This window comes from Cololabis saira, chromosome 8 (assembly GCF_033807715.1).
Source record: "Cololabis saira isolate AMF1-May2022 chromosome 8, fColSai1.1, whole genome shotgun sequence".
Taxonomy (NCBI): Eukaryota; Metazoa; Chordata; class Actinopteri; order Beloniformes; family Belonidae; genus Cololabis; species Cololabis saira.
Window position 1 is genome coordinate 8,482,025 of NC_084594.1, and position 26,543 is coordinate 8,508,567.

Consider the following 26,543-nt stretch of genomic DNA (forward strand, 5'->3'; position numbering starts at 1 on the left):
ACTTGATGAAAAGTGGTCTGCCACTCACACGTGGGTCACCAAAACAAACAGTCCTCACTCTGCAGGATGAGACTGAAACTGCGACCTTCTCACAGCCAACAAAGGCCTGCAAAAAAAACCCAAAAGTTATCAAAAGCATGTGAATACTTTAAATTTAGTCCCAAACACCTTTGGAGTTTATACCAGACCAGCACACCAGCATCTTGGAGCATCTAAAGAGGAAAAAACAAACATCACATGCATCAACTCCTACATTTGATGTTTTCTGGTCTAAAAAAAAAGTAGTTTTTTTTATCGGTTAGCAGAAGCTTAAAGTGCCACCGGAAAATGATTCCTACCGAAAACAAGTGTTTTACTTCCATCCGACATCGTAAGTTTCCTTTCATGATGAGACTTTTCTATGTAATAAAAATATTTAGTGTGAAACGGTGACCCGTTTTATCCAAATACGTTATTTTTAACACGCTTGGACAATATGCAGTCCAACAAAACAGGCTGGCCTTTTTTATTTCTATAAATTATTCAATATTTTTATTTTGCTGTGCAAAACTGTTTAATAAACTATATTACAAATCTGACGAAGGTTTGAAGAAGTTGAAGCTGAAAAAGTCAGAAGAACTAACAAACCTCTTATCTGTGCAATCAGTGTATTATCATGTACTAAATAAATCAAATCAAAATCTCCAGGTGTACCGAGGAAAGGTTCTCACACTTCCTGAGTGGGAGGACGACAAAGTTTTTTTTTTTTTTTTTTTGGAAACATTTTGGTTTTTATTAATCTAAAAACAGAAGAATAATCATCCAATTATTCATTAAATTAGTTGACTAATGGATAAAATAATCGTCTGATTCATCGTTTTTAGAAATAATCATTTACCCCCAGCACTAATGACCAGAACCTTGACTGGTTGTGAAAGTGAAAAACGATTTCAGTTCATACACCAACAAGCTGATGTTCTCTGCAGCGATTTGAAAAGGTGATGAAGAGTTTGGTGGGTATTTGAGACACGAGCGTCTGTAGTAAACAGGATGTTGAAACTAGCTAATGATCCGCCGGTCCTGGCACCAACGTATTGGAAGACGTGAACCAGGAAGCTGGTGGAGGCCTGCGGAGCCGCTACCATTCTCCAGAACCAGAAACGTCTCAGCTTTTCATCACAGACGCACGTTTTCCACCAACTCTTGATCGGCTTCAACAGAAGCTGCCGAGCACGAGATGGTTTGACAGACACGTCCTGTTTTCTCTCGTCAGTCCGTTCGAGGTGGCGGTCGGCGCCAAGGCGGGACCTCAGCAGATCAGGGCGTGGGGACCTGGCTTGGAGGGAGGCATTGTGGGTAAAGCTGCAGCCTTCGTGGTGGAGTCGGTCGATGCTGACGCGGGAGTCCTGGGTGAGTTTACCGGTACCGTTACGGGGGGGGGATATGTAAACCTGTAAACCTGCCTGACTGACCCGCCGCAGCTCCAGGCTCTAGGCCAGAGTAAAACTGTGGAACTCATTAAACGACCTTAAACTAGCAAACTCAATAAAAGCATACAAGATATTATTCAAAGCAAAGGTAATGGACACTTATACAGGACTGTCTCAGAAAATTACAATATTGTGATTTTCTGTAATGCAATTACAAAAACAAAAATGTCATACATTCTGGATTAATTACAAATCAACTGAAATATTGCAAGCCTTTTATTATTTTAATATTGCTGATCATGGCTTACAGCTCAAACTCAAAAACTCAAATATCCTATCTCGAAAAATTAGAATATTCTGGGAATCTTAAACTGTAAGCCATAATCAGCAATATTAAAATAGTAAAAGGCTTGCAATATTTCAGTTGATTTGTTTGATTTGTTTTTTTTTTTTTAATTACATTACAGAAAATAAAGAACTTTATCACAATATTCAAATTTTCTGAGACAGTCCTGTATATAAGCAAAAAAGAAGAATGTACACATGCATGAGATGAAATGACAACCTAAATTGGTTTTGTCGGTTTCTTTAGCATCTTATTTTCACTTTCTGTTTTCAGAGCTATCATTATTATTTTTACTATTTTGTGTAGCCTCATGATACTTTTGTTCTTTTTGTATATTCTATTCTTTTAAAAGGTGGGCAAGATAAGCTTTATGCTTCATGCCCAGACCTTTTCAGTCAAAATAATCCCAATTTTGACCAGGGAAAAACCTGTGGATGTTTGTTGATTTTTATGCTTGTGATTGACCGAAATAAATATGAACTAACTAAAGGCTTCGCCATCGAGGGCCCGTCCCAGGCCAAGATCGAGTGCGAGGACCGAAACGACGGGTCGTGCGACGTCCGCTACTGGCCCACGGAGCCCGGCGAGTACGCCATCCGCGTGACCTGCGACGAAGAAGACATCGAGTTCAGCCCCTTCATGGCCCAGATCGTTGCCGACGACAACAGCAGCCACCCCGAGAAGGTGGGCGCCCGGGCCCTCCGGACGTTTCCAGACGCGACTCGGGGTAGTTCTGTGTTTCACGTTTGGTTCTGTGGCTGCAGGTCAGCGCGTCCGGGCCGGGCCTGGAGAAGAGCGGCTGCCTGGTCAACCAACCCGCCGAGTTCACCGTCAGCGCCGAGGCTGCTGGGAAAGGACCCCTGAAAGTCTCCGTGCAGGTAAGAGGCAGTTTTAAAGCTTCTCTGCATCTTTTTCCAGTTAGTTTATATTGTTTAGATGCTGCAAAAACATATTAACATACATTATTACCGTTGACATGATTTCTGCAGCTTGCAGGAAATGTTCTCCCCGTGTTTGGTTCAGTTACCAATAAAGTTGCTTTTGTCAATGAAAATTATGACTAAATATCATCATCAACGAACCTTTATCACCTGAGGAAAACGAGACGCAACGAAAAAGCTGGTCATGTGACGATAAAGATAATTGAATATATAATGCAATATCGTAGAGGAATAAAAACGAGACTAAAATGTAGATTACGAAATAAAAACTCTGCTAAAATGTGTCTTCATTTTCATTGACCAGAACGAGACGAAATGTTCTAGCAAAGATCCTTAACGTCCATGTTTTCAGTAGTTTCCTCTGGTTTAATGTCCATGTTTTCAGTAGTTTCTCTGGTTTAATGTCCATGTTTTCAGTAGTTTCTCTGGTTTAATGTCCATGTTTTCAGTAGTTTCTCTGGTTTAATGTCCATGTTTTCAGTAGTTTCTCTGGTTTAATGTCCATGTTTTCAGTAGTTTCTCTGGTTTAATGTCCATGTTTTCAGTAGTTTCTCTGGTTTAATGTCCATGTTTTCAGTAGTTTCTCTGGTTTAGTTCTGCTGGGTGACGTTAGTCCTCAATCCCAGTCGCTGCAGCAGGAATCAGATCCAGAAGATGCAGCTGCAGAGTTAGAGGCTGATGCCGTTAACGCAGAGCTCTAGTTAACGTCCATTAAAAACAAAGTTACATAGAGAAACGTGGGGATCTGCTCTGGGGCTGGAGAAGAAGAAGAACCATCTTTGGATACACTTTCCTACATAGACGTGGAAAAGAAAACCCAATGTGTCGTCAAAAAAGAAAGATGGGGAGAAATGCGGAAAAATAAATATGTTGTAAACTCAAATTAGAGTCTTCTGTTTCTGGAATGAATGTATTATTGATTCTATAAGGTAACAATAATATAATAATAAGATAACCTTGTTTGAATTGTAAAATGGGTTTGGCTAAATACAATCTTTGACTAAAACAAGACTAAAACTAAAATTGAAACAGACTGACAAAAACACTAGTTACCAAGTGGTTACTTCACCAAACAAGGGAAAACCTGCAAATGTCCTCCTTAAACAAGTCAAACATTCCTTTGCAGCTTCCAGCTCGTGCAGCTTTGACCTCACAGGTCTTCCTGTGTTTGTGTTTGTCAGGATGCACAAGGACTTCCTGTGGAAGCGAAGGTGAGGAGCAAAGGCGACGGGCTGTACCAGTGCAGCTACCAACCCACCTCCCCCCTCAAGCACACGGTGATCGTCTCCTGGGGGGGGGTCGGCATCCCCGACAGCCCCTACAGGGTAAGAAACAGCAGCAGCCGCCTCGGGGAACCGGGACGAGCCCAGATCCGACCGTCGGGAGCTCTTTAAAACGGGAAGCATCAAAGTTGTCGATGCGTATCTGAGGAAGGTTTCAATAAGTTGGAGGTGAAGAGATCAAAAGAACTAAAACCTTATCTCCTCGTGTACCGGGGAGAGGTTCACACACGACAAACTGGATTAGTCTGAGCATGCTCAGTGGCAAAGTTAGGACACATTTAGGAAGTTGATGTGAATCCCAGGAAGCAGGTTTTCCCAGCAGAAGCATCTTTACCTGCGAGTGATTTATGAAGCCGATCGGCTCCGGAGCCAGAGACTGACTAATGCGTGCTCTCGCTAATCGGTCCGATCCAGAACAGGTGTGGGGCGAGTAAATACAGGAAGGGAACATAACAAATGAGCTAATCATTCATGTGTTTGTTTGAATGGGAAAAAAACTTTTGTTCTTATCCTAATTTATTATGACATCACTGATTTAAAATATCCATCCAAGTAAAACACAACTTAAGAACCAACTTTCAGGTCATTCAGGGTCGACTTTGACCCCTTAACTCAGCTCAGTATCAATACGTTATCATCTTCTTTTAATCTACTATCAATAGTTTTCTTCTTTCTTCTGCATCTCCTGAATCAGTTTATCAGCTGTCGTCTTTGACATTTTTATAGTTTCATGCTGAAGTCAACAAACAGGTCTGATGGGTTTGTATCTGAGCAAGTTTGTGCAGCGTTTCAGACACTTAAATTGTCGCTGAAAGAAGTTGGCCGTGAGCGAATCAGTTAATTTGTTTATAAGAATGAAAACCATTGAATTTGGTTGCATTGTGAGGTTTTTAAAGGTTTTTCTGCATGAAGGTGTGATGAACTCAAACGCTGCGTGTGTTTGCAAAGATCTGCAGAACAAGTCTTCACTCGTTTAAAGCAGTTCCAGTTTATTTGGCTTAGAGAGACTTTAAAAGCAGGTCCAGACTTCGTCTTGCTTTGACTCGTCGATTGATGGAGGCGAGTCACACCCAGCTGCCGCCGCAGTGACATCTTCATCACAAGTTGGAGAAATGAGAACTGTAATCTGCAGGCGTGTTCACTAAACCTGTCTGCTGCTTGATCCTCAGGGTTTTTCAGGCTTTTAGTCTGGAAGACTTTATTTTTAAGACCTTTTATTTTTTCAAACCAGCAGATCAGTTTGTGGTCCAGAGACTAATTTCTGTTTTTTATTTATTAATCTCATCTAGGGTAGTGAGATATTACTTAACAAGCCTTTTATAATCACTTTAATCGATCATGTGGTGTTTGAGGTGGTTATAAATTATGTTGCATTTTCCTTTTTTGGGGAGGTTTTTTCATTTAGTTCCTGTATTTTGCAGTTTAAGCCCAATTATGAGATTTTATATTCAATTTATAGGAATAATAGTGTCTTATTTCATAAAATACTTAATTATAATTTGAACTGAGGGCAATAAAGCACCTCTTTCAAGCAAAATTTCACCTGATTCTCACCAAATCTGATGTAACACCGTGTCACTATTCAACTAGAACTGATCTGAAATGCAGCAGCAGCTAGATCAATAACGTGTAATCAATAAAGAAATTAATATACAAAAATTAATTCAACTCAATCTTTATTTATATAGCCCAGTTTAAGACAAATTAGGTTGACCAAAGTGCTGTACAGTTAAAAAAACAGCTGAATAAAAGGTAGATATTACAAAAGATAAAATAAACAGAATAAGATGTGTACAGAATACAATGAAATAAAAAATATACGTTTGAAAATCAATGAAATGGAAATCACCATGTCATTTTTATTGGCAAAATAAAAGTAGAGGAAAAATAAAACAGTGGGTCCAGTATTGAGCCTTGTGGTGATCCGTATTTGTGTTAAATCTCTGTAATAAGACCTCAGAGGTGATTTTTCCTGATGTTTTCCTTTCGTTTCCTTGTAGGTGAATGTGGGTAAAGGCAGCCACCCCAACATGGTGAAGGTGTTCGGTCCCGGGGTGGAGAGAACCGGACTCAAGGCCAATGAGCCCACGCACTTCACCGTGGATTGTACCGGAGCGGGCGACGGTAACACAACTACACACCTTAAAGTTAAACAGCAGGTCTCGTAGACACATTAGACGTCTGTGCAGACGGAGAGTCTCCGTCTCACACCTTCCGCTGGCATGTGCAGACGGTGAGCTCAAGGCAGAAACATCCAGCACTCCGACCCTCCTGAACTCTGCAACGTGCACTTAAACCGCCACCGAGACGCCTTTCTCTCCATCAGTTACCTAAATAAGATTTAAATAAGAAGTTCTTTGTGCTTTTCTGGCATCTGTTGCTTTCTGCTGTTAGTTTAGTTTTGTGAACTGAAAAACAATGTTCTCAAAAAATCGCATCTGAGGAAGTAAATCTGCTGTTTCTGCCGTTTTCATTACATTTTGTTATTGAATTGGAAAAATACTGCAATCAATTTATTGAACACTGAATAACATCAAAGAGACACTGAAATGTAATATATATTAAAATAATATAATAGGGGTGTAACGGTACACAAAAATCACAGTTTGGTTCATTTTCGGTACAGTAAAGGGGGAAAAAAAAACAGCTTTTCGTTTAATTTTCAACTTTTGGAAACTACGGTATTTTTTAAAATAAAAATTAAACATAAAAAAAAATAAATAGAATAGTACTTAAAACAAGTCAACCAAGTCCTCCAATCAATAAAATATTCTCAAATTAAACAAAATATAAAACGCGTGTTTAAAACCTGCGTTCTCAACAGCTGAGTGGTCGGAGATCCACCGCTATAAAAAATAGTCAAGTAAATGTAGTTTTGGTGAACGGGAAAACGCTGTTCTCTAAGTTGATGGGTCGCATCTGAAGAAGTAAATCTGCTGTTTACATTACATTTTGATGCTTATTGAAGAAATTTTCCATCTAAAAAAGCAAAATAATACTGCAATCAATGGATTTGGGTGGAGTTCATATGTTTTTTACTACTTTTTCGAGCATGACACATTTGCTGTTTATAAATTCTCGTCTACTTTGTTTACAATGGTAAATTTTTTTTGGTGCTTTTGTTCGAAATAAAAAATAATCCATTTATTGAACACTGAATAACTTCAAAGTGACACTGACAGGTGACGTCAGTCTCCTCAAGGAGAAACAGACTGTGTTGTTGAACTGCGTTCTCTGACCTGTTTTCGTTGGTTCAGGCGACGTGAGCGTGGGCATAAAGTGTGACGCCAACATGATCAGCGACACCGAGGCCGACGTCGACTTCGACATCATCCCCAACGCCAACGACACGTTCACCGTCAAGTACGTCCCGCCGGCCGCCGGCAGGCTCATTGTCAAAGTCCTGTTCACCAACAAGGTACGACACACACACACACACACACACACACACACGTCTGCTCCGCCGGTCCGGCTGCAGCAGCGACGTAACACCGCTGCACTTGTCCCACCAGGAAGTGCCGCAGAGCCCCTTCACAGTAAAGGTCAGCCCGTCCCACGACGCGGGGAAGGTGAAGGCGGAGGGTCCGGGCCTGGCCCGCTCCGGTGAGTCCCGTCTCCGGGGGCTTTGGGTTCAACCACAGGGCAGGTAGATAATCTCTCTCCGTCTGCTCTGTCCATGCAGGCGTGGAGAGCGGCACGCCGACCCACTTCACGGTTCTGACCAAAGGAGCCGGCAAAGCCCTGCTGGACGTCACCTTCTCGGCCGCCGTCAGGGACTTCGACATCATCGACAACTACGACTATTCTCAGACCGTCAAGTACACGCCGGCACAGGAGGTACGGTGTCCGTTTACCTGCGACACGTGAATGAGGTGTTGCAGGTCTGAATCAGCGGTTCTCAACCTTTAAGGGTCCTGGACCCCTCGCATAGTTAGGGCCCAAGCACTCAAGGCCCTATTGTATCTGTAGGAATTGTCGTTCTCATTATTTTTCTAATTTTTCTTCCAACGAAATGAGGGCCTTTTTGCCCCCCTAAACGTGTCCCAAAAGTCACCAAATTTTGCACGCAAGCCAGGCCTGGTGGAAAAATGTGATATTTAATGGTTTGCATTAATAGGCGTGGCCTAATGGCTCTACAGCGCCCCCTAGAAAACTTTGTGCCTCAAGCCCCACAATACGGTTTGACGTACATGCACGAAAATTGCTACACACCTGTATCATGTCTCAACTTAAAGAAAAGTCTCCTGGCGCCATGGCCGAAACCGAACGGGAAGTCAGCCATTTTGAATTAATTGTGTAATTTTGACGCAATTTATGCCATTTCTTCGGCCGCTTCTTCGCCCGATCCGTAACGTGCACCCAGGTGTGTTATACATCAAAATGTGCGTCTTGATCCTGCGACGATGCACCTTACTTTTCTCAGTCAAAAGCGTTACCGTGGCAACGCTGGACGCCAAAAAGTGCCCCCACCCTTCATCTGGTTGGTCCATATTTGATAGTTCCTACTTTCTGCCATAACTTTTGAATGGTTTGACAAAGAGTCGTGGATGGTGTCATCGGACTCTGTTTTGAGTCCTTGACATTTATCGGTGAAAATTGCATGCGTGAGGGCCCGTTCATCGCTGCTTGCAGCTTTAATTTTTATTTTTTTGCAGGAAAAAAGTTACAACCATATGAAATTTTTTCCCCCTGCAATTCCACCACGGACCAGTAGGGGTCCGCGGACCCCCTGTTGATAAACTCTTGGGTGCAAGTAAAGCCACTAAACGGGCCTCTCTGCAGGGCGAGATGACCATCGTGGTGACGTTCGGAGGAGATCCCATCTCCAAGAGCCCCTTCACGGTTGGAGTTGCTGCCCCGCTGGACATCAGCAAGGTTGCCGTGGACAACCTGGACGGAAGTAGGAAGCCGTTCCAGCTCTGAGCGTCTCTAATCTGATGGAGATCATTCTAAGCAGCTACTGATTTTAATGATTCAAACAGGAGTGGAGGTCGACCAAGAGCAGCAGTTCATGGTGGACACCAAGGGAGCAGGAGGTCAAGGTCGCCTGGAGGTGGCGGTGGTAAGTGATGCAATGGTTTTTTTTTTTTAATTTAACTTGTGGATCAACACGAGCACCAGGGCTCTAAATTAACTTTTTCAATCACCAGCCAATGTGGCTAAGTTTCTGAAGTTACCAGCCTACCAGATTTCCACTAGTCAAATTTTTTCCTGTGCAAAAGACAAAAGAGATTATGAGAGCCAATTAATTAATTTGATCATTTTATTAACAAAAGCTTTAAATTAATCTTACAGTGAAGTAGGGAATGTATATCCAATTAAAATGAAACTGAAATACGTACAAAAATGATCCTAACATTTCAATACTCATGAACCCTTGCATACTACCCAGGGATCTAATTTTACCAATTTTTTTAAATAAAAAGTACATAAATATAAACAAACATGAACACTTTTCTTTTTAGCTAGAAATTTGTCGATTTATTTTGACGTGACCCTTAATATACAATAATGGAAATGTTTTACAACTTTCTAAACATGTTTTAGTGCAGATAATGCACAAAATTATGTATAGAGAGACTAATTATGAGGGATACTGTATGTAAAGGTTAAACATTGTCAGAGCTCTCTGAACTCACTTGGACTCAGAGGCCCCATCTAAATCTGTCCCAACCACATCTTGTTTTTGTATTTGTCGGGGTCTATCTAAAGTCTTTCCAACCCAAGAGTGATCTACGCACACACTCGCGCGGCAGCCAATACTGACGCGTTCCCATAGAAACCGCTTCCCCGACATGGCTTACTCATGTATCGCCGGCTAAGACGGCTAGTGAGTTTTTTTTAATACACGCCAAAATGAATTTTCACCTGCAGTTGGCGGGTGTTAATTTAGAGCCCTGACGAGCACGTGATCTCAGCTTCATGGGAGGAGACGTAGAGGGAATAAAATGTTCAAATTTTCAAAAACGGAGAGACACTTTTTCAACAACTACAGACCAATTTCCTTACTGTCTCGATTCTCAAAAATATGGGGTAACACCTATAAAACAAATACAAACCCTATTTTCTTATTACAGAAAACGGCTTTAAGGATAATTATGAACCAACAAATCTCTATTAAATATAATAGTAAAATTCCATGACATAGTAGAGCAGAAAACTGTTTTATTTGCCTTTAAAGCCCAGCAGAAACTGCTTCCAAACTACATTCAGGATTTGTTCCAAATGAAAAAAACCTGCTATGACCTGAGGGGGAAACTCATTTTTGAGACGACGACAGTAAAAACAAATATTAAAAAGAGATGTACATCAATTAAGGCTAGAGAAATATGGAATAGTTGTGACAACGACCTAAAAATGTGCAGTTCTATCTACAAGTTCCAGACAATGTTTAAAGAAAATATTGTAAATAAATATAAAACACTATCACTATGAAGTATATTATCAAAAACATTCTAGAATGTGAAGCGTCAATTTTATATTTATTTTTTTGTCTTCTTTATACATTGTTTTCACGGATTAATGCTAATGTTTCAAATTTAAGTTGATCACAAGATAAAAAGGGTAGGCTCTATAAGCTACGGCTCCAACCTTTTCAGCAAAAGCAATGTTTATTTTACTTTTTTCACTTTTTGTTTTGTAAAAATGGGTTAACTTGTACAAGGCTTAAGATCGAAATAAAGACCATTCATTAATTCCTGGTCATCTGTGTCCAGCTGAGTCCCGGCCAGCAGGCGATCCCCTGCAAGGTGGAGCCTCAGCCCGGCAAAGCAGACGTCCACTCGGTCCGATACACCCCGACGGAGGAGGGCGTGCACGCCGTGAGCGTTTCCTACGACGGACACCCGGTACCGGGGAGCCCCTTCCCCGTGGAGGCCAGTCTGCCTCCGGACCCCAGCAAGGCAAGAACAGCATGTGCTCCTTGTTTCTGTTCATTAAACACCAGGAAAACCAAAGTCTGTTGTAGGGCTGGGCGATATATCGAGATTTTAATATATATCGATATATTTTCAAATGCGATATGGTACGAGACAATATAGTTTATATCGATTTAAATAAATAAAAAAAATAATGATTTTGATATAGCTTATTTTGTGACAAATTGACTTGAATGTTTTATTTGAGATTTGCACAAATGTTTTGTTATTTGCACAACTGTCAACCTCAGTGGAAAAGTCTGCCTGTTACTGTCTACATTGTATTAATTGCACAGTGTATTTTAATTTAATTGTTATGCAGGAAAGGGATATTTGTTTTATTTTATTCAAGAAGCATTTTTATTCTATATATGCAGGCAGTTTATTTTTATTTCATTTGTTTTATACATTTTTATATTGTGCAGACCTCCGTTAATAAAGGAACCTGTGTGACATTTGGCACGAGGCTTTGTATTAAAACTGACTGTTTTTTTAAGGGTTTGTCTCAGAAAAAAATGAAGCTAACAGAGATGCTATGCTATAATGCTTTGGGGGAAACCCCAATTATGTCACAGAAAAAATATCGATATATATCGAGTATCGCCATTCAGCTAGAAAATATCGAGATATGACTTTTGGTCCATATCGCCCAGCCCTAGTCTGTTTCTAAACTGGTTGTGGTTGCAGGTGAAGGCGTTCGGCCCCGGCCTGAAGGGCGGTTTGGTGGGGAACCCGGCGGAGTTCACCATCGACACGAAAGGCGCCGGCACCGGCGGTCTGGGCCTGACGGTGGAGGGGCCGACGGAGGCCAAGATCGAGTGCTCGGACAACGGCGACGGCACCTGCTCGGTGTCGTACCTGCCCAGCGAGCCCGGCGACTACCTGGTCAACATCCTCTTTGAGAACGTCCACATCCCCGGGTCACCTTTCAGAGCCGACGTCCAGATGCCCTTCGACCCCTCCAAGGTGGTGGCCTCCGGGCCGGGCCTGAAGAGGGCCAAGGTGAGGCTGCTGAGCGTTGAGGGGGATCCGGAGACTCTGACGTCCACGTTTTGAGTCTTCATCTGCTGTTGTTCACGTCCCTCCAGGTTGGAGAGACCAGTGTTGTGGACGTGGACTGCTCTCAGGCCGGACCGGGCCAGTTGACCCTGGAGGTTTCCCCAGACTCGGGCTCAAGCGGTCCTGGATCTCCCAAGGGTTCAGGTAACTCCAGCTCTGGTCCAGTAGCCCCACGTAAAGCTCTGGTTGGGTATCAACCCTTTATGTCCTACCATAGAACCAGTCCGCCTCAATCAATCAATCAAATTTTATTTATATAGCACCTTTCATCCAGGTACATGAAATAGAAAGTACTTTGACATTTTGACTGAAAAATAAGCATAATAAAAACAAAAATAAAAGCTGGGAGACCAAAAAAATAAAAACTGGGAGACCAATGCACACTGACATACAATATAGTTAATTAAAAGGAAAAAAAAAATGATAAAAGTTCAAGGATTAAGGCTAAAAAATAATCAGTCCACAACAATAAAATATAATATATATAATATAAACATTACAAGAAATAGATAAATAAATAAAACAGATACCTTTAAAAAAATGTTACGGTAAACAGAATAAAACTATAAAATGTGATGCTACATAAGAGCCAGAGATGAGTTTTTAGTCTACGTTTAAAAATGTCCACATTTCCAGCTCCTCTCAGATCCTCCGGCTGTTCCACAGTTTTGGAGCATCGTGGCTAAAAGCAGCAAATGTTTTAGTTCTACTCTGGAACAGCTAAAAAGGAAGAGCCAGAGGATCTGACTTCCTTCCTGGTTCATAGAATAAAAACATCTCTGAAATATACTCTGGTGCAAGCCCATGTATCGCTGAGCATAGTTTTACATTTGCTATGCATCAAAACAACCCAGATAAGCTCATCTTTCATAATTTGTATGCAACAAGTCCATACTGACTGAATTAATATCTAAAAAGTGCAAATAACTACCAAAAAAATTTAACTTTTTCTAAATACAGAAATCCCACAGCTACATCCCTCAAAACTGTCAATGGAAAAAAGTAACATAGAAGCCTTTCAATCCACAGGAAATTTATCTGAAATGAATTCATACTTTAGTTTTTGAAATATATTATGTTATGTCGCATCTTTATTTCTGTGTGCGCAATTTTACTGGATTGTGTAGGGTTTTTCTTTTTTTTTTTTTTCTCGTTCCAAACGATTTGATTAAAACTGGGGCAAACTAATTGCAGGATATGCAAGTGAAACTCCTCCTGTTTAACATTCAGAATGAATTATTGCCCTGTTTCATTTGGTTGTAATTGTACAAAAATCGATATGCAAACGGGAGAGCCGGTGCTTCAGACGATCATAAAGGGTTAAGGGAACTTTTGACCCAATCTGCACCAGTTTTCATCAATTTCTTGCATTTATGCATCCTATAACGTCCGAGGAGCGACCTCATCCGGCTTCTCGGGCGTTGCAGGATGCAGAACCGACAGAGATGGAAACGTTGGTTCTTCTTGTTCCAGGTCTGAAAGCGAAGACCGAGGTGGTGGAGAACGAAGACGGGTCGTACACGGTGACGTACGTCGCCCCGACGGCCGGCATGTACACGCTGCTGCTGAAGTACGGCGGCCAGGTCGTCCCCGGTTTCCCTGCTAAGGTGACGGTGGACCCGGCTGTGGACACGTCCAAGGTCAAGGTGTTTGGACCGGGAGTGGAGGGACGAGGTGCGGTAGGCTCCACCTTTGCTGCCGCTAGTGTTGTTTCTGGCAGCCTGTTTCAATTCTAGTTTTAGTCTAGTCTTTGGGTCAAGCTATCATTTTAGTTTTTATTAGTTTTAGTCACGTTCATTCTCCTTTTAGTCGTGTCAAGTTTCAGTCGACTAAAAGCTGAGCATTTTAGTCTTATTTTAGTCAGAATTATCCAGGACCATTTTAGTCTAGTTTTAGGCCCCGTTTCCACGTAGCAAAAACGGTGGTGTTTTAATGCGTTTTGGCCGTTCGTTTACATGAAAACGAAGCTCAAAGTCCCCAAAAACCACCATTTCTGAAAACTCCGGCCAAAGTGGAGATTTGCAAAAACTCCATCTTCACTTTTGCTTGTAAACAGAGAGAAACGGACATTTAGGCTTCAGAACGTCACATTTTGCCACAGAAACGTCACCACACTGCAAAAAACTCAAAATCTTAACAAGAATATTTGTCTTATTTCTAGTTTAAATGTTTCATTTTTAGTCAAAACAATCTCATTACACTTTAAACAAGACTCACTGGAAAAAAGGGAAGATTTACTTGAAACAGGTGAAAATTGTCGAATAAGTTATTTATCTGGCGATGACTCTTGTTTTAAGTGTAATGAGATTTTTTGTGTAAATTATCGTATTTTTCAAAACGTAGATGGGGAAATGTCCGTTTTTGTAAATACCCGGCTATGTGGAAACGTGGCCTAAATCAAAGATTGTATTTACCCAAACCCATTTTACAATTCAAACAAGGTTATCTTATTATATAATTGTTACCTTATAGACTCAAGAATACATTCATTCCAGATACAGAAGACTCTAATTTGAGTTTACAACATTTATTTTTCCTGTGATTTTGTGTCCGCGACTGGGATTGAGGACGTGACGTCACCCAGCCGCAGAACTAAACCAGAGAAAACTACTGAAAACATGGAGATTAAGGATCTTTGTTAGAACATTTTGTCTTGTCTTGTTTTGGTCAACGAAAATGAAGACACATTTTAGCAGTTTTTATTTTGTAATCTACATTTTGGTCTCGTTTTTATTCGTCTGGTTCGTCGATGACGATATTTAGTCATAATTTTCGTTGACAAAAGCAGCTTTAGTTGCCGGGTCGTCAGGTCCAGAATTAAACGGATCCTCTCCTCTCCAGCTGTTTTCAGAGAAGCCACCACGGAGTTCACGGTGGACGCCCGTCCCCTGGCCGAGCGCGGCGGGGACCACGTGAAGGCGGAGGTCAGGAACCCGTCGGGGGGCCTGACGGAGTGCGTGGTGAACGACTTGGCCGACGGGACCTACAGCGTGGAGTACACTCCCTTTGAGAACGGTACCAGAACCGGCGCCCCTTAAACAGAACCCGTCTGCTTGTGATTCCTGCTTCACCGTCAGTGCCTCCGTTTTCAGGCGTCCACACCGTGGAGGTTCAGTACGACGGCTCCCCGGTCCCCAAGAGCCCGTTCCGGGTGTCCGTGTGCGAGGGCTGCGACCCCAGCAGGGTGGTAGCCACCGGGCCCGGACTCCAGCAGGGCCTGACGGACCAGCCCAACAACTTCAGCATCATCACCAGGGGCGCTGGCATCGGCGGGCTCGGCATCACCGTGGAGGGCCCGTCCGAGTCCAAGATGTCCTGCAAGGACAACAAGGACGGCAGCTGCAGCGTGGAGTACGTCCCGTTCACGCCGGGCCTGTACGACGTCAACATCACCTACGGGGGCGAGCACATCCGAGGTAAGACCGTCTCAACTTAACATCGTATTTCCTTTGAGAAGCCGCGTTGCTGTCCATGGTGCTGAAACGCCTCTTTGATACTGTGGTGGCAAAAATTGTTGTTCGTTCAATACAGGTAGGGATGCAAATTATCGATTATTTCATTAATTGATAGTTGATAACCTTATCGATCGATCATCGATTAGTTGATAAGCGGCGTTTTTCCCCCATCTGAGATACAAACATAATTTTTTTTTGCTTATATAAAATACAAAGGACATTTTAATGTATTCCTTAATCAAATATTTATTTGATACAAAAGTAACAAAAAGACATTTTTGTACCACAAGGAATATAATATATATATATATATATATATATATATATATATATATATATATATATATATATATATATATAAAATATAATATAAAGTGCACTTCAAGGCTATTAGTAGTAGCAGCAGCCATAATAGTGTCATTTGTGTCAAGCAAATTTTAAGTTCTAGTTACGTTTAAGTTAGAGTTTTGGCAGTGTTCAAAATAAAATGATGGGACCTGCTGTATTGGAGCACATTTTCTTTTAGTTAAAACTGTAGCGGGGACAGATGTTTAGAGAAACCTATGTATGTACCGGGTGAAGGCTGATTTATGGTTCCGCGTTACAACAACGCAGAGCCGCCGCCGTAGGCTACGGCGGCGGCTCTGCGTCGATTTAAGGCGGAACCATAATTCAGGCTTTAGGGGAGCATATCGGAGAACAACCAGAAGAATATAGAGTGGATTAAAAATAAAAGTTAAGCACTGAGCTACATGTGTCTCCCGTCTGGGCCATTGCAGACTCATTGCCTGAGCATGATGTTACTAAAACCAAACATATCCGCCGTCTCTTTCTTCTGTGCGCGCCGCGGCGGCAGCGTGTTGTGTCGCATTAAATGTGGTCCGGGCGTAATACCAGCTGGTGAAATTAAACGAAAAAAAAAAATAAATAAATAGATTAATTGTAATCGTTAATTTTAATCGGGTAATTTCATAACGGCAATTAATCGAAAATCGAATAATTGTTAACATCCCTAAATACAGGTGTTCAAAAATGAATGTCCGGATACACTCAGCTGTCTTTCTGAAAGTTTTAATGAAAAGAGAAAAACATTCAATGAATGGAGGGTCACACAATGCCGATCTGATCAGACGAACAGTCAGCCGTAAATGCCCCTACCAATGTTTAAGCACACGCTATCTTATAATGGGCAGGCTGGGAACAACTAGACAAAATATCACCCATGGCAACCGTGCTAGACTCTGTCAAAGGAGCATGACCTCGCCAAGGAATGTTCACTTGAAAACAGGATTTGTGTATTAGTGTTAAAGCAAAAAAACATTGTTATACCAAAATGTCCCATTACAATACACGAGCCGCTCAACTTCATAACACGTCATCAGTCAGGTCCCTCTAAAGTTAAAGGGGACCTATTTCTTGCCTATTTTCTTTAATATAAAGTGGTCTCCCCTCAGCCTGCCAACTCAGAGAAGGAGGAAAGAAACCAAATTCTCCAGTGTCTGTACAGCCGCCCGGATGAGCCGTCCAGTATGATGTGGATCTACGAGCCGTTCAGATTCTGCTCCCTTTCGTTGCGTAACCAAAATGCAATTTACATCGGTTGGCCTCCGATGCGTGAAACCACGCCCACAATTAACTCTGGCCGGAACAACTAAGTTCTGCCATTTTTTCGTAGCGGTGTATCGTGTCATTCAGGCAGCCAATCAGCACAGAGCCTCATTATCATAGCCCCGCCCACTCAGAATCCTGCATAGATAATGAGGTTAGAGAATGGGAAGATAAAGACATGGCTCAGAGGCTGAATTTCTAATTTATTTAGCAAAAACAATCAAAAGCTTGTTTTTAAGACATTCAAGGCCTGTTTAAAATAGGTATTAGATGCCATAATAGGTCTCCTTTAAATAGTCACGCTTCAATTCGTTCAAGGTCATTTGTGTTTAGGTATATTAGATATATTTTCATATGGTAGAATATTCTTTTGGCAACCAGAAAAACAACCCGGCCTTTATTTGGGATGGACATTAATATAGAAAATATTTTGCTACCCCCGGTGGATAATTGACCCTTAGTCAGCCTTCTGATTGGTCCCTGACTGGCCAATCAGAAACATCGTCCTCCGTTGCTACATCCGGGTCAGAATATCCAGTTGGACCAAACAGCCGTCTTTCTCGTTCACATCGATGGAAAAAGTTTACTATTTTTATCCCCAGACTGGCACAAATCTGATCTCTACTTCCAAATCAAAGTCAGCTCGGCAGCAGCTACAACCGCAAATAAATATAAAACTGCGTTTTATTTATCTTAAAATGGTTAAGCGGTGTGCTCGGGGCATTTGTAAAAGAGAGAATCACAGGATTATATTTCATCCCAAAAACAACAGTAAATTATGAAAAATGTCTGTTCAAGGTATTTTTATTTTTTTTTTTAGTTTTACAAGATACAATTTGACATGCATTTCAACACATTTCAACACAATCCCACCCCATTGCAGCAAACGTCCACGTCTCAGGTTCAGCAGTAAATGTGATTATTTTTTTTTTTTTTTTTTAAACAAGCATACAAAAATAAGAAGGGGAAAGGAAAGAGCAGGAGGGGTCACATCTATACATTGGAAATGTCTGAGGCATCTATCTTTTCAACCTGATCCAGAACTGGTTGAGGGCGTTTTGTAACATATCAGATCTTTTCTAAAGTCAGATCTCTGATCCGTTGACTGAAAGTTGGAGATCTGTCTTTCCATTTCAGCAATATGAGCCTTCTAGCCAGTAACATGTGAAAAATATCTGCTTTGGATAAAAATATTAAACTAATCAAAATATCTCGTTTTTTGCTGAAAACCTTTTTTAAACTCAATCCACGGTATCTGAAGTTTCTTTTTATTTATCTAGTTGCTGTTGATTTTCCTTGGTCCAATAATTAGAAATAAACTGTAAAACCCAGTTTTTCCAATGGAAATGGACGGAGAGTTGTCATAGCAACGGGGGCGGGGCTTGACGAAGGGTCCGTTGGGACTCAATACCGTTTTGTGTTTCTCTCCTTCCAGGAAGTCCATTCAAGGTCCCGGTGAAGGACGTGGTGGACTCCAGCCGGGTCCGGGTCTCCGGTCCCGGCGTGGGGTCGGGCGTCAGGGCAAATATCCCACAATCCTTCACCGTGGACTGCAGGAAGGCGGGCGAGGCGCCGCTGGCGGTGAGCGTGGCCGGTCCAAAGGGTGTCGCCGAGCCGGTGGAGGTGACGGACAACGGAGACGGGACCCACACGGCGTCCTACACGCCGTCCGTGACGGGGCAGTACTCGGTGACGGTGCAGTACGCGCTGGAGGAGGTTCCCCGCAGGTACGTGGTGGTGTCATCGCAGACCAGCGTCTCTGCAGGCGGCGGCGGGTTCTGACCCGCTCCGGTCTCTTCCAGCCCCTTCAAGTTCCGGGTTCTGCCGACTCACGACGCCAGCAAGGTCCGGGCCAGCGGCCCCGGCCTGACGAGCGGCGTCGCCGCCAGCTTCCCCGTGGAGTTCAGCATCGACGCCCAGGACGCCGGCCAGGGCCAGCTCAGCGTGCTCATCACGGTCAGTGCAGCGCCGGATGAAGAGGCGATATCTAAACGCCATGTATAAAATAAGATCTCAAAAACCAAAAGTATTCACATTCATTACTCAGGTAGAAGTATAGATACTAGAGTTTAAAAATACTCCTGTAGAAGTTGAAGTATCAACTCAAGTCTTTTACTCAAGTAAAAGTATAAAAGTACTGGTTTCAAAACTACTTAAAGTGTAAAAGTAATGTAAGGGGGAAAAAGCCATTAAGGACAAAAGCCATTGAAAATGAATGTATCTTAGTATAATGCAAATATATTAAAGAACCATATATGTGTACTATTGAGCATTAACATGTGTTTCAGAGAGCAGGAGATATGATGACTAGTTCCCTATAAGTATTGTAATGGTGCAAAAAGTCAAACTTCAGAGGCATGTTATCATTTATCCTAACCTTTATTGGAATGTACATCCAAGTTTAGTTGCAGGAATCTGAGGGAACGGATGTAAGAACAAATTAAAAAACTATTTACATTTCTTTTGGTAGTTATTTGCACTTTTTAGCAATTTATTTAGTTAGTATGGACTTGTAACATCCAGATTATTAAAGATTGGCTTATATGCGTTGTTTTGATGCCTAGCAAATCATGTAAAAAAAAGAAATGTAAAAATATGCTTAGGTGGACTTTCTGGAGGTCCGATACAACTCCTATCCCATCACTCGTATCTTCCGCGACACCTTGGTGTCGTATCCCAGCGATGACTTTAGCCTCTAGGTTTTCTCTGCCTCCACCATGCAACCTCTCCTGCTTGCAGATTTCCGTAGCTACGTCTTCTCAAGTTAGGTTTTATTCTTTTATTCTGGCGGCTGCTTCTCCGCTATTTCGCATATCGAACTACATTTAACTTGTATTGAACATTTCTTGTGAGTGTTGCTGTCCATGGTGCTGAAACGCCACGTCATGGGCTTGTGACCAAAGGCCGCCGGCTTAAGACGCGCCGCCGGAATGAGACATTAACCGGTTCTTCTCCTCCTCCATCAGGACCAGGACAGTAACCCAAAGCAGGCCAGTATCCATGACAACGGCGACGGCACGTACCGGGTGTCCTACATCCCCGACCGCACCGGCCGCTACACCATCGTCATCAAGTACGGCGGCGACGACATCCCCGCGTCGCCCTACCGGGTCCGCGCCACAGCGAGCGGAGACGCCAGCAAGTGCACCGTCAGCGGTACGTGAGGCTCGGGGGGGGGGAAACGCCACGGTAACGGCCACGGTAACGGCCACGGTAACGCCGAGGGTCGCCACGGTAACGGCGAGGGTCCGGTCTAACGCTGTCTCGGCCTTGCAGGTCCGGGGGTCGGGCCCACGGTGGCCATCGGCGAGGAGATGGGGCTGGTGGTCGACGCCAAGGGCGCCGGCAAGGGCAAGGTGAGCTGCGTGGTGGTGCAGCCCGACGGCAGCGAGGTGTTGGCCGAAGTCATGGAGAACCAGGACGGAACCTTCGACATCTTCTACACCGCCCCGGCACCCGGAAACTACGTCATCTACGTCCGCTTCGGAGGAGAGAACGTCCCACACAGCCCCTTCAGAGTCATGGTAAGATGCAGAGTTGCATTTATATTTCATTCTCTTTATTTTGAACAGTGAGGTGGGGGTGCGGAGTTAAGTTGCTTTCGTCAAGGAAAATTATGACTAAATATCATCGTCAATGAACTTTTATCACCTGAGGAAGACGAGACTCAACGAAAATGCTGGTCATGTGACGATAACGATAATTAAATATATAATGCAATATCGTAGACGAATAAAAACCAGACTAAAATGTAGATTACAAAATAAAAACTCTGCTAAAATGTGTCTTCATCTCCGTTGGACGAGATGTTCTACCAAAGCTCCTTAATAACCATGTTTTCAGTAGTTTCTCTGGTTTAATGTCCATGTTTTCAGTAGTTTCTCTGGTTTAATGTCCATGTTTTCAGTAGTTTCTCTGGTTTAATATCCATGTTTTCAGTAGTTTCTCTGGTTTAATGTCCATGTTTTCAGTAGTTTCTCTGGTTTAATGTCCATGTTTTCAGTAGTTTCTCTGGTTTAATGTCCATGTTTTCAGTAGTTTCTCTGGTTTATTTCTGCTGGGTGACGTTAGTCCTCAATCCCAGTCGCTGCAGCAGGAATCAGATCCAGAAGATGCAGCTGCAGAGTTAGAGGTTGATGCCGTTAACGCAGAGCTCTAGGTTCACGTCCATTAAAAACAAAGTTACATAGAGAAACGCGGGGATCTGCTCTGGGGCTGGAGAAGAAGAAGATCCATCTTTGGATACACTTTCCTACATAGACGTGGAAAAGAAAACCTAATGTGTCGTAGGAAGAAAAGATCAGGAGAAATGCGGAAAAATAAATATGTTGTAAACTCAAATTAGAGTCTTCTGTATCTGAAATTAATGTATTCTTGAGTCTATAAAGTAACAATAATATAATAATAAGATAACCTTGTTTGAATTGTAAAATGGGTTTGGCTAAATACAATCTTTGACTAAAACTAGACTAAAATGGTCCTGGACAATTCTGACTAAAATAAGACTAAAATGCTCAAGACTTTGTCGACTGAAACTTGACACGACTAAAAGAAGAATGAACGTGACTAAAACTAATAAAAACTAAAATGATAGCTTGACCCAAAGTGAGTTCAATAAAGTTGTTTGTTTTGTGGTGATCTGCACAAAGCAGCGTTGCAGCAAAGGTAAATAAATAAGTTAAGTTACAACAGTGACTGAAAACCGAACCAAGCGTCAAGAGTCGTCTTCCTTTGCATTTTGTTTAATTTTTTGAATGTTTTACAAAATTATCGGATCGAGACACGGCCGATACTCAAAATCAAATGAATCTGATCGGACATCCCTAACCGGTAAAGTGTTCGTTCCTGCAGCTCTGCCCGGAGGAACTGACGGCGTCCGGGTAGATTCCCTGACTTGGGCCTAAACTCGTGTTTGTAGCTGTTTTGTTTTAACCGCTGCTGTCGTGTCCTCAGGCGACCGATGAGGTTCCCATCATGCATCAGCAGACGTCCCTGCAGAATCACGCCGCTCCCCCTGGAGTCGGCTTCCAGCCATGGGTACACCGAGACGCACACCCTCACACATGCACGCACACGTGCACGCACACGTGCACGCACACCGCCTCTCTTGCGTTTCCTCAATCAACCACTTTGGCTGCTCATGTCATCGCTTCCATCCTCGTCTCAGCCAATGAGATCGCAGCAAATTCTTAGCGTGGCGAGACGCTGTAACGAAGGTGGTTCTGGGTGTTTCTCCCTCTTCCTCCGCCGCCGTGGCCGCATCATACGCTCCTCCTCCTTCCTGCCCGCCTGCACTTCCCAGGATGCCTGAGTGGGCGGGGCTTGGATGCAGCAGCAGCATGTTTTTTAAAGCAAAGCATTTTTCTAAAAGTAATTTCTACCCGTTCTAAAAATGCGTAACACTTTTTATCTGCCTTGTCTCGTCTCCAGGTGACGGAGGACTACGCGTCGGTCGGCAGCAGCGTCAACGGCAGCGGCTTCAGACCGTTCGACATGGTGATCCCCTTCTCCTTCAGGAAGGGGGAGATTACCGGTGAGGGACGGGTTGGTCCGTCGGGGGGTTCTGAGCTGTTCTTACGTTTAGTTTGTGTTAGGAGAGAATTTTAGGTCAGATACGTTGCTAAGGGCAACGGCAGCCTGCACGAGTGCTCTAGCAATACAGGACTGTCTCAGAAAATTAGAATATTGTGATAAAGTCCTTTATTTTCTGTAATGCAATTTTTAAAAAAAACAAAAATGTCATACATTCTGGATTCATTACAAATCAACTGAAATATTGCAAGCCTTTTATTATTTTAATATTGCTGATTATAGTTTACAACTTAAGATTCCCAGAATATTCTATTTTTTTTAGATGATATTTGAGTTTTCTTAAGCTGTAAGTCATGATCAGCAGTATTAAAATAATAAAAGGCTTGAAATATTTCAGTTGATTTGTAATGAATCCAGAATGTATGACATTTTTGTTTTTTTTTTAATTGCATTACAGAAAATCACAATATTCAAATTTTCTGAGACAGTCCTGTAAATCAGCTTTCAGACGGATCCAAAATACTGAGAAATGTTTGTTAAATGTGAGGTTTTTCAACGGATTACATCTTTTTCTTTTTTTTTCTCTCCTCCTGCTTTTTATGGTGGCGTCTTTTCATTTTTGGGACTTGGTATTGGACATCTAGCCTTTTTCTTTTTTCCTAATATTTTTATCCCCGATTTTTTTATTTTTTTTTCCTCTCCTTTTCTTCTTTCTTTCCCAATTTTATCACCCAGTGCTCTACCTAAGTCAGTCATGGGCATTGCCATCCTCTACCAACCCCGGGAGTTCCTACATTGAGCTCAGGTCTCCTCCTTAACTTGAGGATGAGCAGCTTCTTTTCACCAGACAGGGTGGGGTTTCTCCGGCCGGACTTAGCGCGTGGAAGGATCACGTTATTCCGGCCGGATCCTCCCACCGCCGTTGGCCAGAGGGGGCAGTATAGCCCAGGACTGTTGCATGTTTTTGTGAGGGTAGCTCACATTAGCTACCCAAGGGAACACGGGGAGAACATGCAAACTCCACACGGAAAGATCCTTTCGCCAACCCCACCCAGGGTGTGGGGCTGAAGTTATGGGGGAACTAACACGCACTAAACGCCCACAGCGTCCCCGGCGGGAATCGAACCCTTTAAAAGCAAAATTTGGAGGAAAGAAACGCTCTACCTTTTTAACTGCATCATGTAAAATGAAGAAGGCTTGAACATAATCTTCCTCTCTCTCCTGTTTTGTATAACCACAAAGACACAAATACAGTATAAATCCATTTATTGATGGTCTTCTCTGTCGAGGTAAAAGATGAGTTCTGGTCCACTTTCTTGGTCTGATTTGAAGCTGCAAAGTCAGCAATAGAGTTTATTTGATCCAAGTCTTACAAAAAACCACTTGTGCTTGTAATCCTGCTCTCAGGTGAGGTTCTGATGCCGTCGGGGAAATCGGCTCAGCCGCTGATCGCAGACAACCTGGACGGGACGGTCACGGTGCAGTACTCCCCCACGGAGGCCGGTCTGCACGAGATGCACATCAAGTACAACGGCACCCACATCCCAGGTCCGTATACACACAAAATACACACAGACACACACACACACACACACACACACACACACACACACACACACACCTTACGCAGCATGATTCACGTTCCCTCATACGTGACCGAATGGAGACACCTGGTGGTGAGGAAGAGAACTGCAGGAGAAACACTGTAAAAACGTTGTGCAGGTTCTTAACATGGTTAAACTTTTATAAATCAGTGACGATAAATTAAATAAACATACTTTTATAAATATAAATCTTGATTTCGAGAAGCACCAGTCACCAGGTTGTGTTTGTGTCACAGAGTCTCCTCTCCAGTTCTACGTGAACCACGTCAGCAACCCCAACGTCACGGCCTACGGTCCCGGCCTGAGCTACGGCGTCGCCAACAAGCCGGCCACGTTCACCGTCTACACGGAGGACGCCTCTGAAGGTTTGCGGGAAATGGCCGATATTTAATCAAAATTACAGATTTAGAATGTATTTTTCTTTTTTTATGAAAACGACAGATTTAGATTTTTTTTTTTATGAAAACGACAGATTTAGATTTTTTTTTTTATGAAAACGACAGATTTTAGAGTTATGAAAATGACAGATTAAAAAAAAATTTTGATTTATGAAAACGGATTTAGAATAATTTTTTTCATTTATGAAAGACACATTTATACATTTTTTTTAAAAATATTTATGAAAACAGATTTATATTTTTTTTATGAAAATGACATATTTAGATTTTTTTTTATGAAACAATTTATGAATGACAGATTTAGAAGATTTTTTTCATGAAAAAAATTATTTAAAAAATAGCAAATTTAGAAGTTGAAAGGCAACTTTCACTTGCAATTTCTGAGATTTAAGAGAATACCCAAGAAAAGTTCATGGATATCTAAAACCCTTTTTACAATATTGAATAATACAAATAATAAAAGTCTGAAAGACAAAGAGTAATTAGATAATAGTAATAAATAACGGATTAGATTATATTTAAAGGAGGGTTTTGTTCTCTTTCCGGGCTTCTCTCCGTCTGTCCAGGAGGTCTGGACTTGGCCATCGAGGGTCCGTCCAAGGCCGACATCAACTGCGTGGACAACAAGGACGGGACGTGCAGCGTCAGCTACATGCCCACGCTGCCGGGAGACTACAACATCCTGGTGAAGTACAACGAGGAGCACATCGCTGGCAGCCCCTTCACGGCCAGGATCATCGGTCAGTCTGCCAGCAGCACGCAGGATTAGTTTCTGCTGTAAGAGGAATCCAGAGTTCATCTCCAAGATGTTTGTGTCTGTTTCAGAGGACAAGCAGCGCCGCTCCCAGGTCAAACTGGGCTCGGCGGCGGACTTCTCTCTGGACATCACGGAGACGGACCTGAGCCTGCTGACGGCCAGCATCAGGGCGCCGTCGGGCCGCGACGAGCCCTGCCTGCTGAAGAGGATGCCCAACAACCACATCGGTAACCACGCGTTTTTATAGGCGGGAAAACCGGTTAACGATGGTTAAGGTGTCTTTAACCCTTTAAGACCGGCTGGAGCGCCGGCGCTCCCGTTTGCATATTGATTTTCAAAACGTACAATTACAACCAAATAGAGCAATAATTCTTTCTGCATGTTAAACAGGAAGAGTTTCACTTCCATATCCTGCATTTAGTGTCCCAGATTTTTAATCCATTAAATTGTTTGGAAAAATCACATGGAAACAACACGGAAATCTTCATAATTGACATTGCGGGTTATTTATAGATCCGGTACGTGTTCACAGCTTGTCCTACGTTGACACAAACATCATCACGTTGTTAGCTTGTCATCAGGTTGGATTTTTTCACACAAAAAGGGAGGTGACGTCATTCCCAGTAGTCTAGACCTGGTCCTGTTGGGTCCAGGTTCAGTTTAGTCCAGGTTTTTCCCCCAGGAAACTAGTCTGTTTGAATTTGTTCATGCTTTTTATCAGAGATTTTCACGAAAGATTACTCAGTGACACACCATACACACACACACACACACACCATACACGCACTACACACTCACTATACAAGCCCACACACACATAACGGTTTACTGTGACGAAGTTTTGGAGCTGATTTCAGCGCCGGATGAAGACGCGATATCTAAACGTGATATATAAAATGAAACATCTCAAAAACTAAAGTATGAATGTCTAAAATTTTAAAACATTTTAAATTTTTTTGGTAGTTATTTGCACTTTTTAGCAATTTATTTTTTTTTTTCAACATCTTTTTTTTTTTTTTTCCAAAGAGAACAAAACAAACACAGAACACCAAACAGTTGCCAGTTCAAAAAGAAAGAAAAGACAAAAAAGGAGATGACAAAAATGATATAAATATATATACACATACATATAGCTGTATAAAAGATTATGTCAGTCCAGACCATACTCAGTGACCAGGGATTGGCCAAGAGGCCGGGAAAGCTGTGCTGCACTTTTTAGCAATTTATTTAGTTG

General features: G+C 42.4%; 1 protein-coding gene across 2 annotated transcripts in view; it reads left to right on the top strand.

Annotated features, from left to right (window-relative positions):
* The window catches only part of LOC133448285 (filamin-B-like), a 73,495-nt gene that overhangs the window by 35,314 nt on the left and 11,638 nt on the right, over positions 1-26,543 (top strand). The window contains exons 12-37 of one of the 2 annotated variants that reach the window (XM_061726668.1): positions 1,253-1,389; positions 2,246-2,439; positions 2,520-2,633; positions 3,878-4,021; positions 5,980-6,103; positions 7,237-7,397; positions 7,492-7,582; positions 7,662-7,816; positions 8,762-8,879; positions 8,962-9,041; positions 10,696-10,881; positions 11,584-11,898; positions 11,985-12,099; positions 13,429-13,629; positions 14,797-14,970; positions 15,048-15,371; positions 18,454-18,745; positions 18,821-18,974; positions 19,985-20,174; positions 20,295-20,542; positions 21,972-22,055; positions 22,449-22,551; positions 23,958-24,098; positions 24,391-24,519; positions 25,119-25,292; positions 25,378-25,536. In XM_061726668.1, coding sequence (XP_061582652.1) covers positions 1,253-1,389; positions 2,246-2,439; positions 2,520-2,633; positions 3,878-4,021; positions 5,980-6,103; positions 7,237-7,397; positions 7,492-7,582; positions 7,662-7,816; positions 8,762-8,879; positions 8,962-9,041; positions 10,696-10,881; positions 11,584-11,898; positions 11,985-12,099; positions 13,429-13,629; positions 14,797-14,970; positions 15,048-15,371; positions 18,454-18,745; positions 18,821-18,974; positions 19,985-20,174; positions 20,295-20,542; positions 21,972-22,055; positions 22,449-22,551; positions 23,958-24,098; positions 24,391-24,519; positions 25,119-25,292; positions 25,378-25,536 — 4,307 coding nt within the window. The remainder of the gene's footprint in view (positions 1-1,252; positions 1,390-2,245; positions 2,440-2,519; positions 2,634-3,877; positions 4,022-5,979; positions 6,104-7,236; positions 7,398-7,491; positions 7,583-7,661; positions 7,817-8,761; positions 8,880-8,961; positions 9,042-10,695; positions 10,882-11,583; positions 11,899-11,984; positions 12,100-13,428; positions 13,630-14,796; positions 14,971-15,047; positions 15,372-18,453; positions 18,746-18,820; positions 18,975-19,984; positions 20,175-20,294; positions 20,543-21,971; positions 22,056-22,448; positions 22,552-23,957; positions 24,099-24,390; positions 24,520-25,118; positions 25,293-25,377; positions 25,537-26,543) is intronic. The other variant, XM_061726669.1, reaches the window with a different exon arrangement.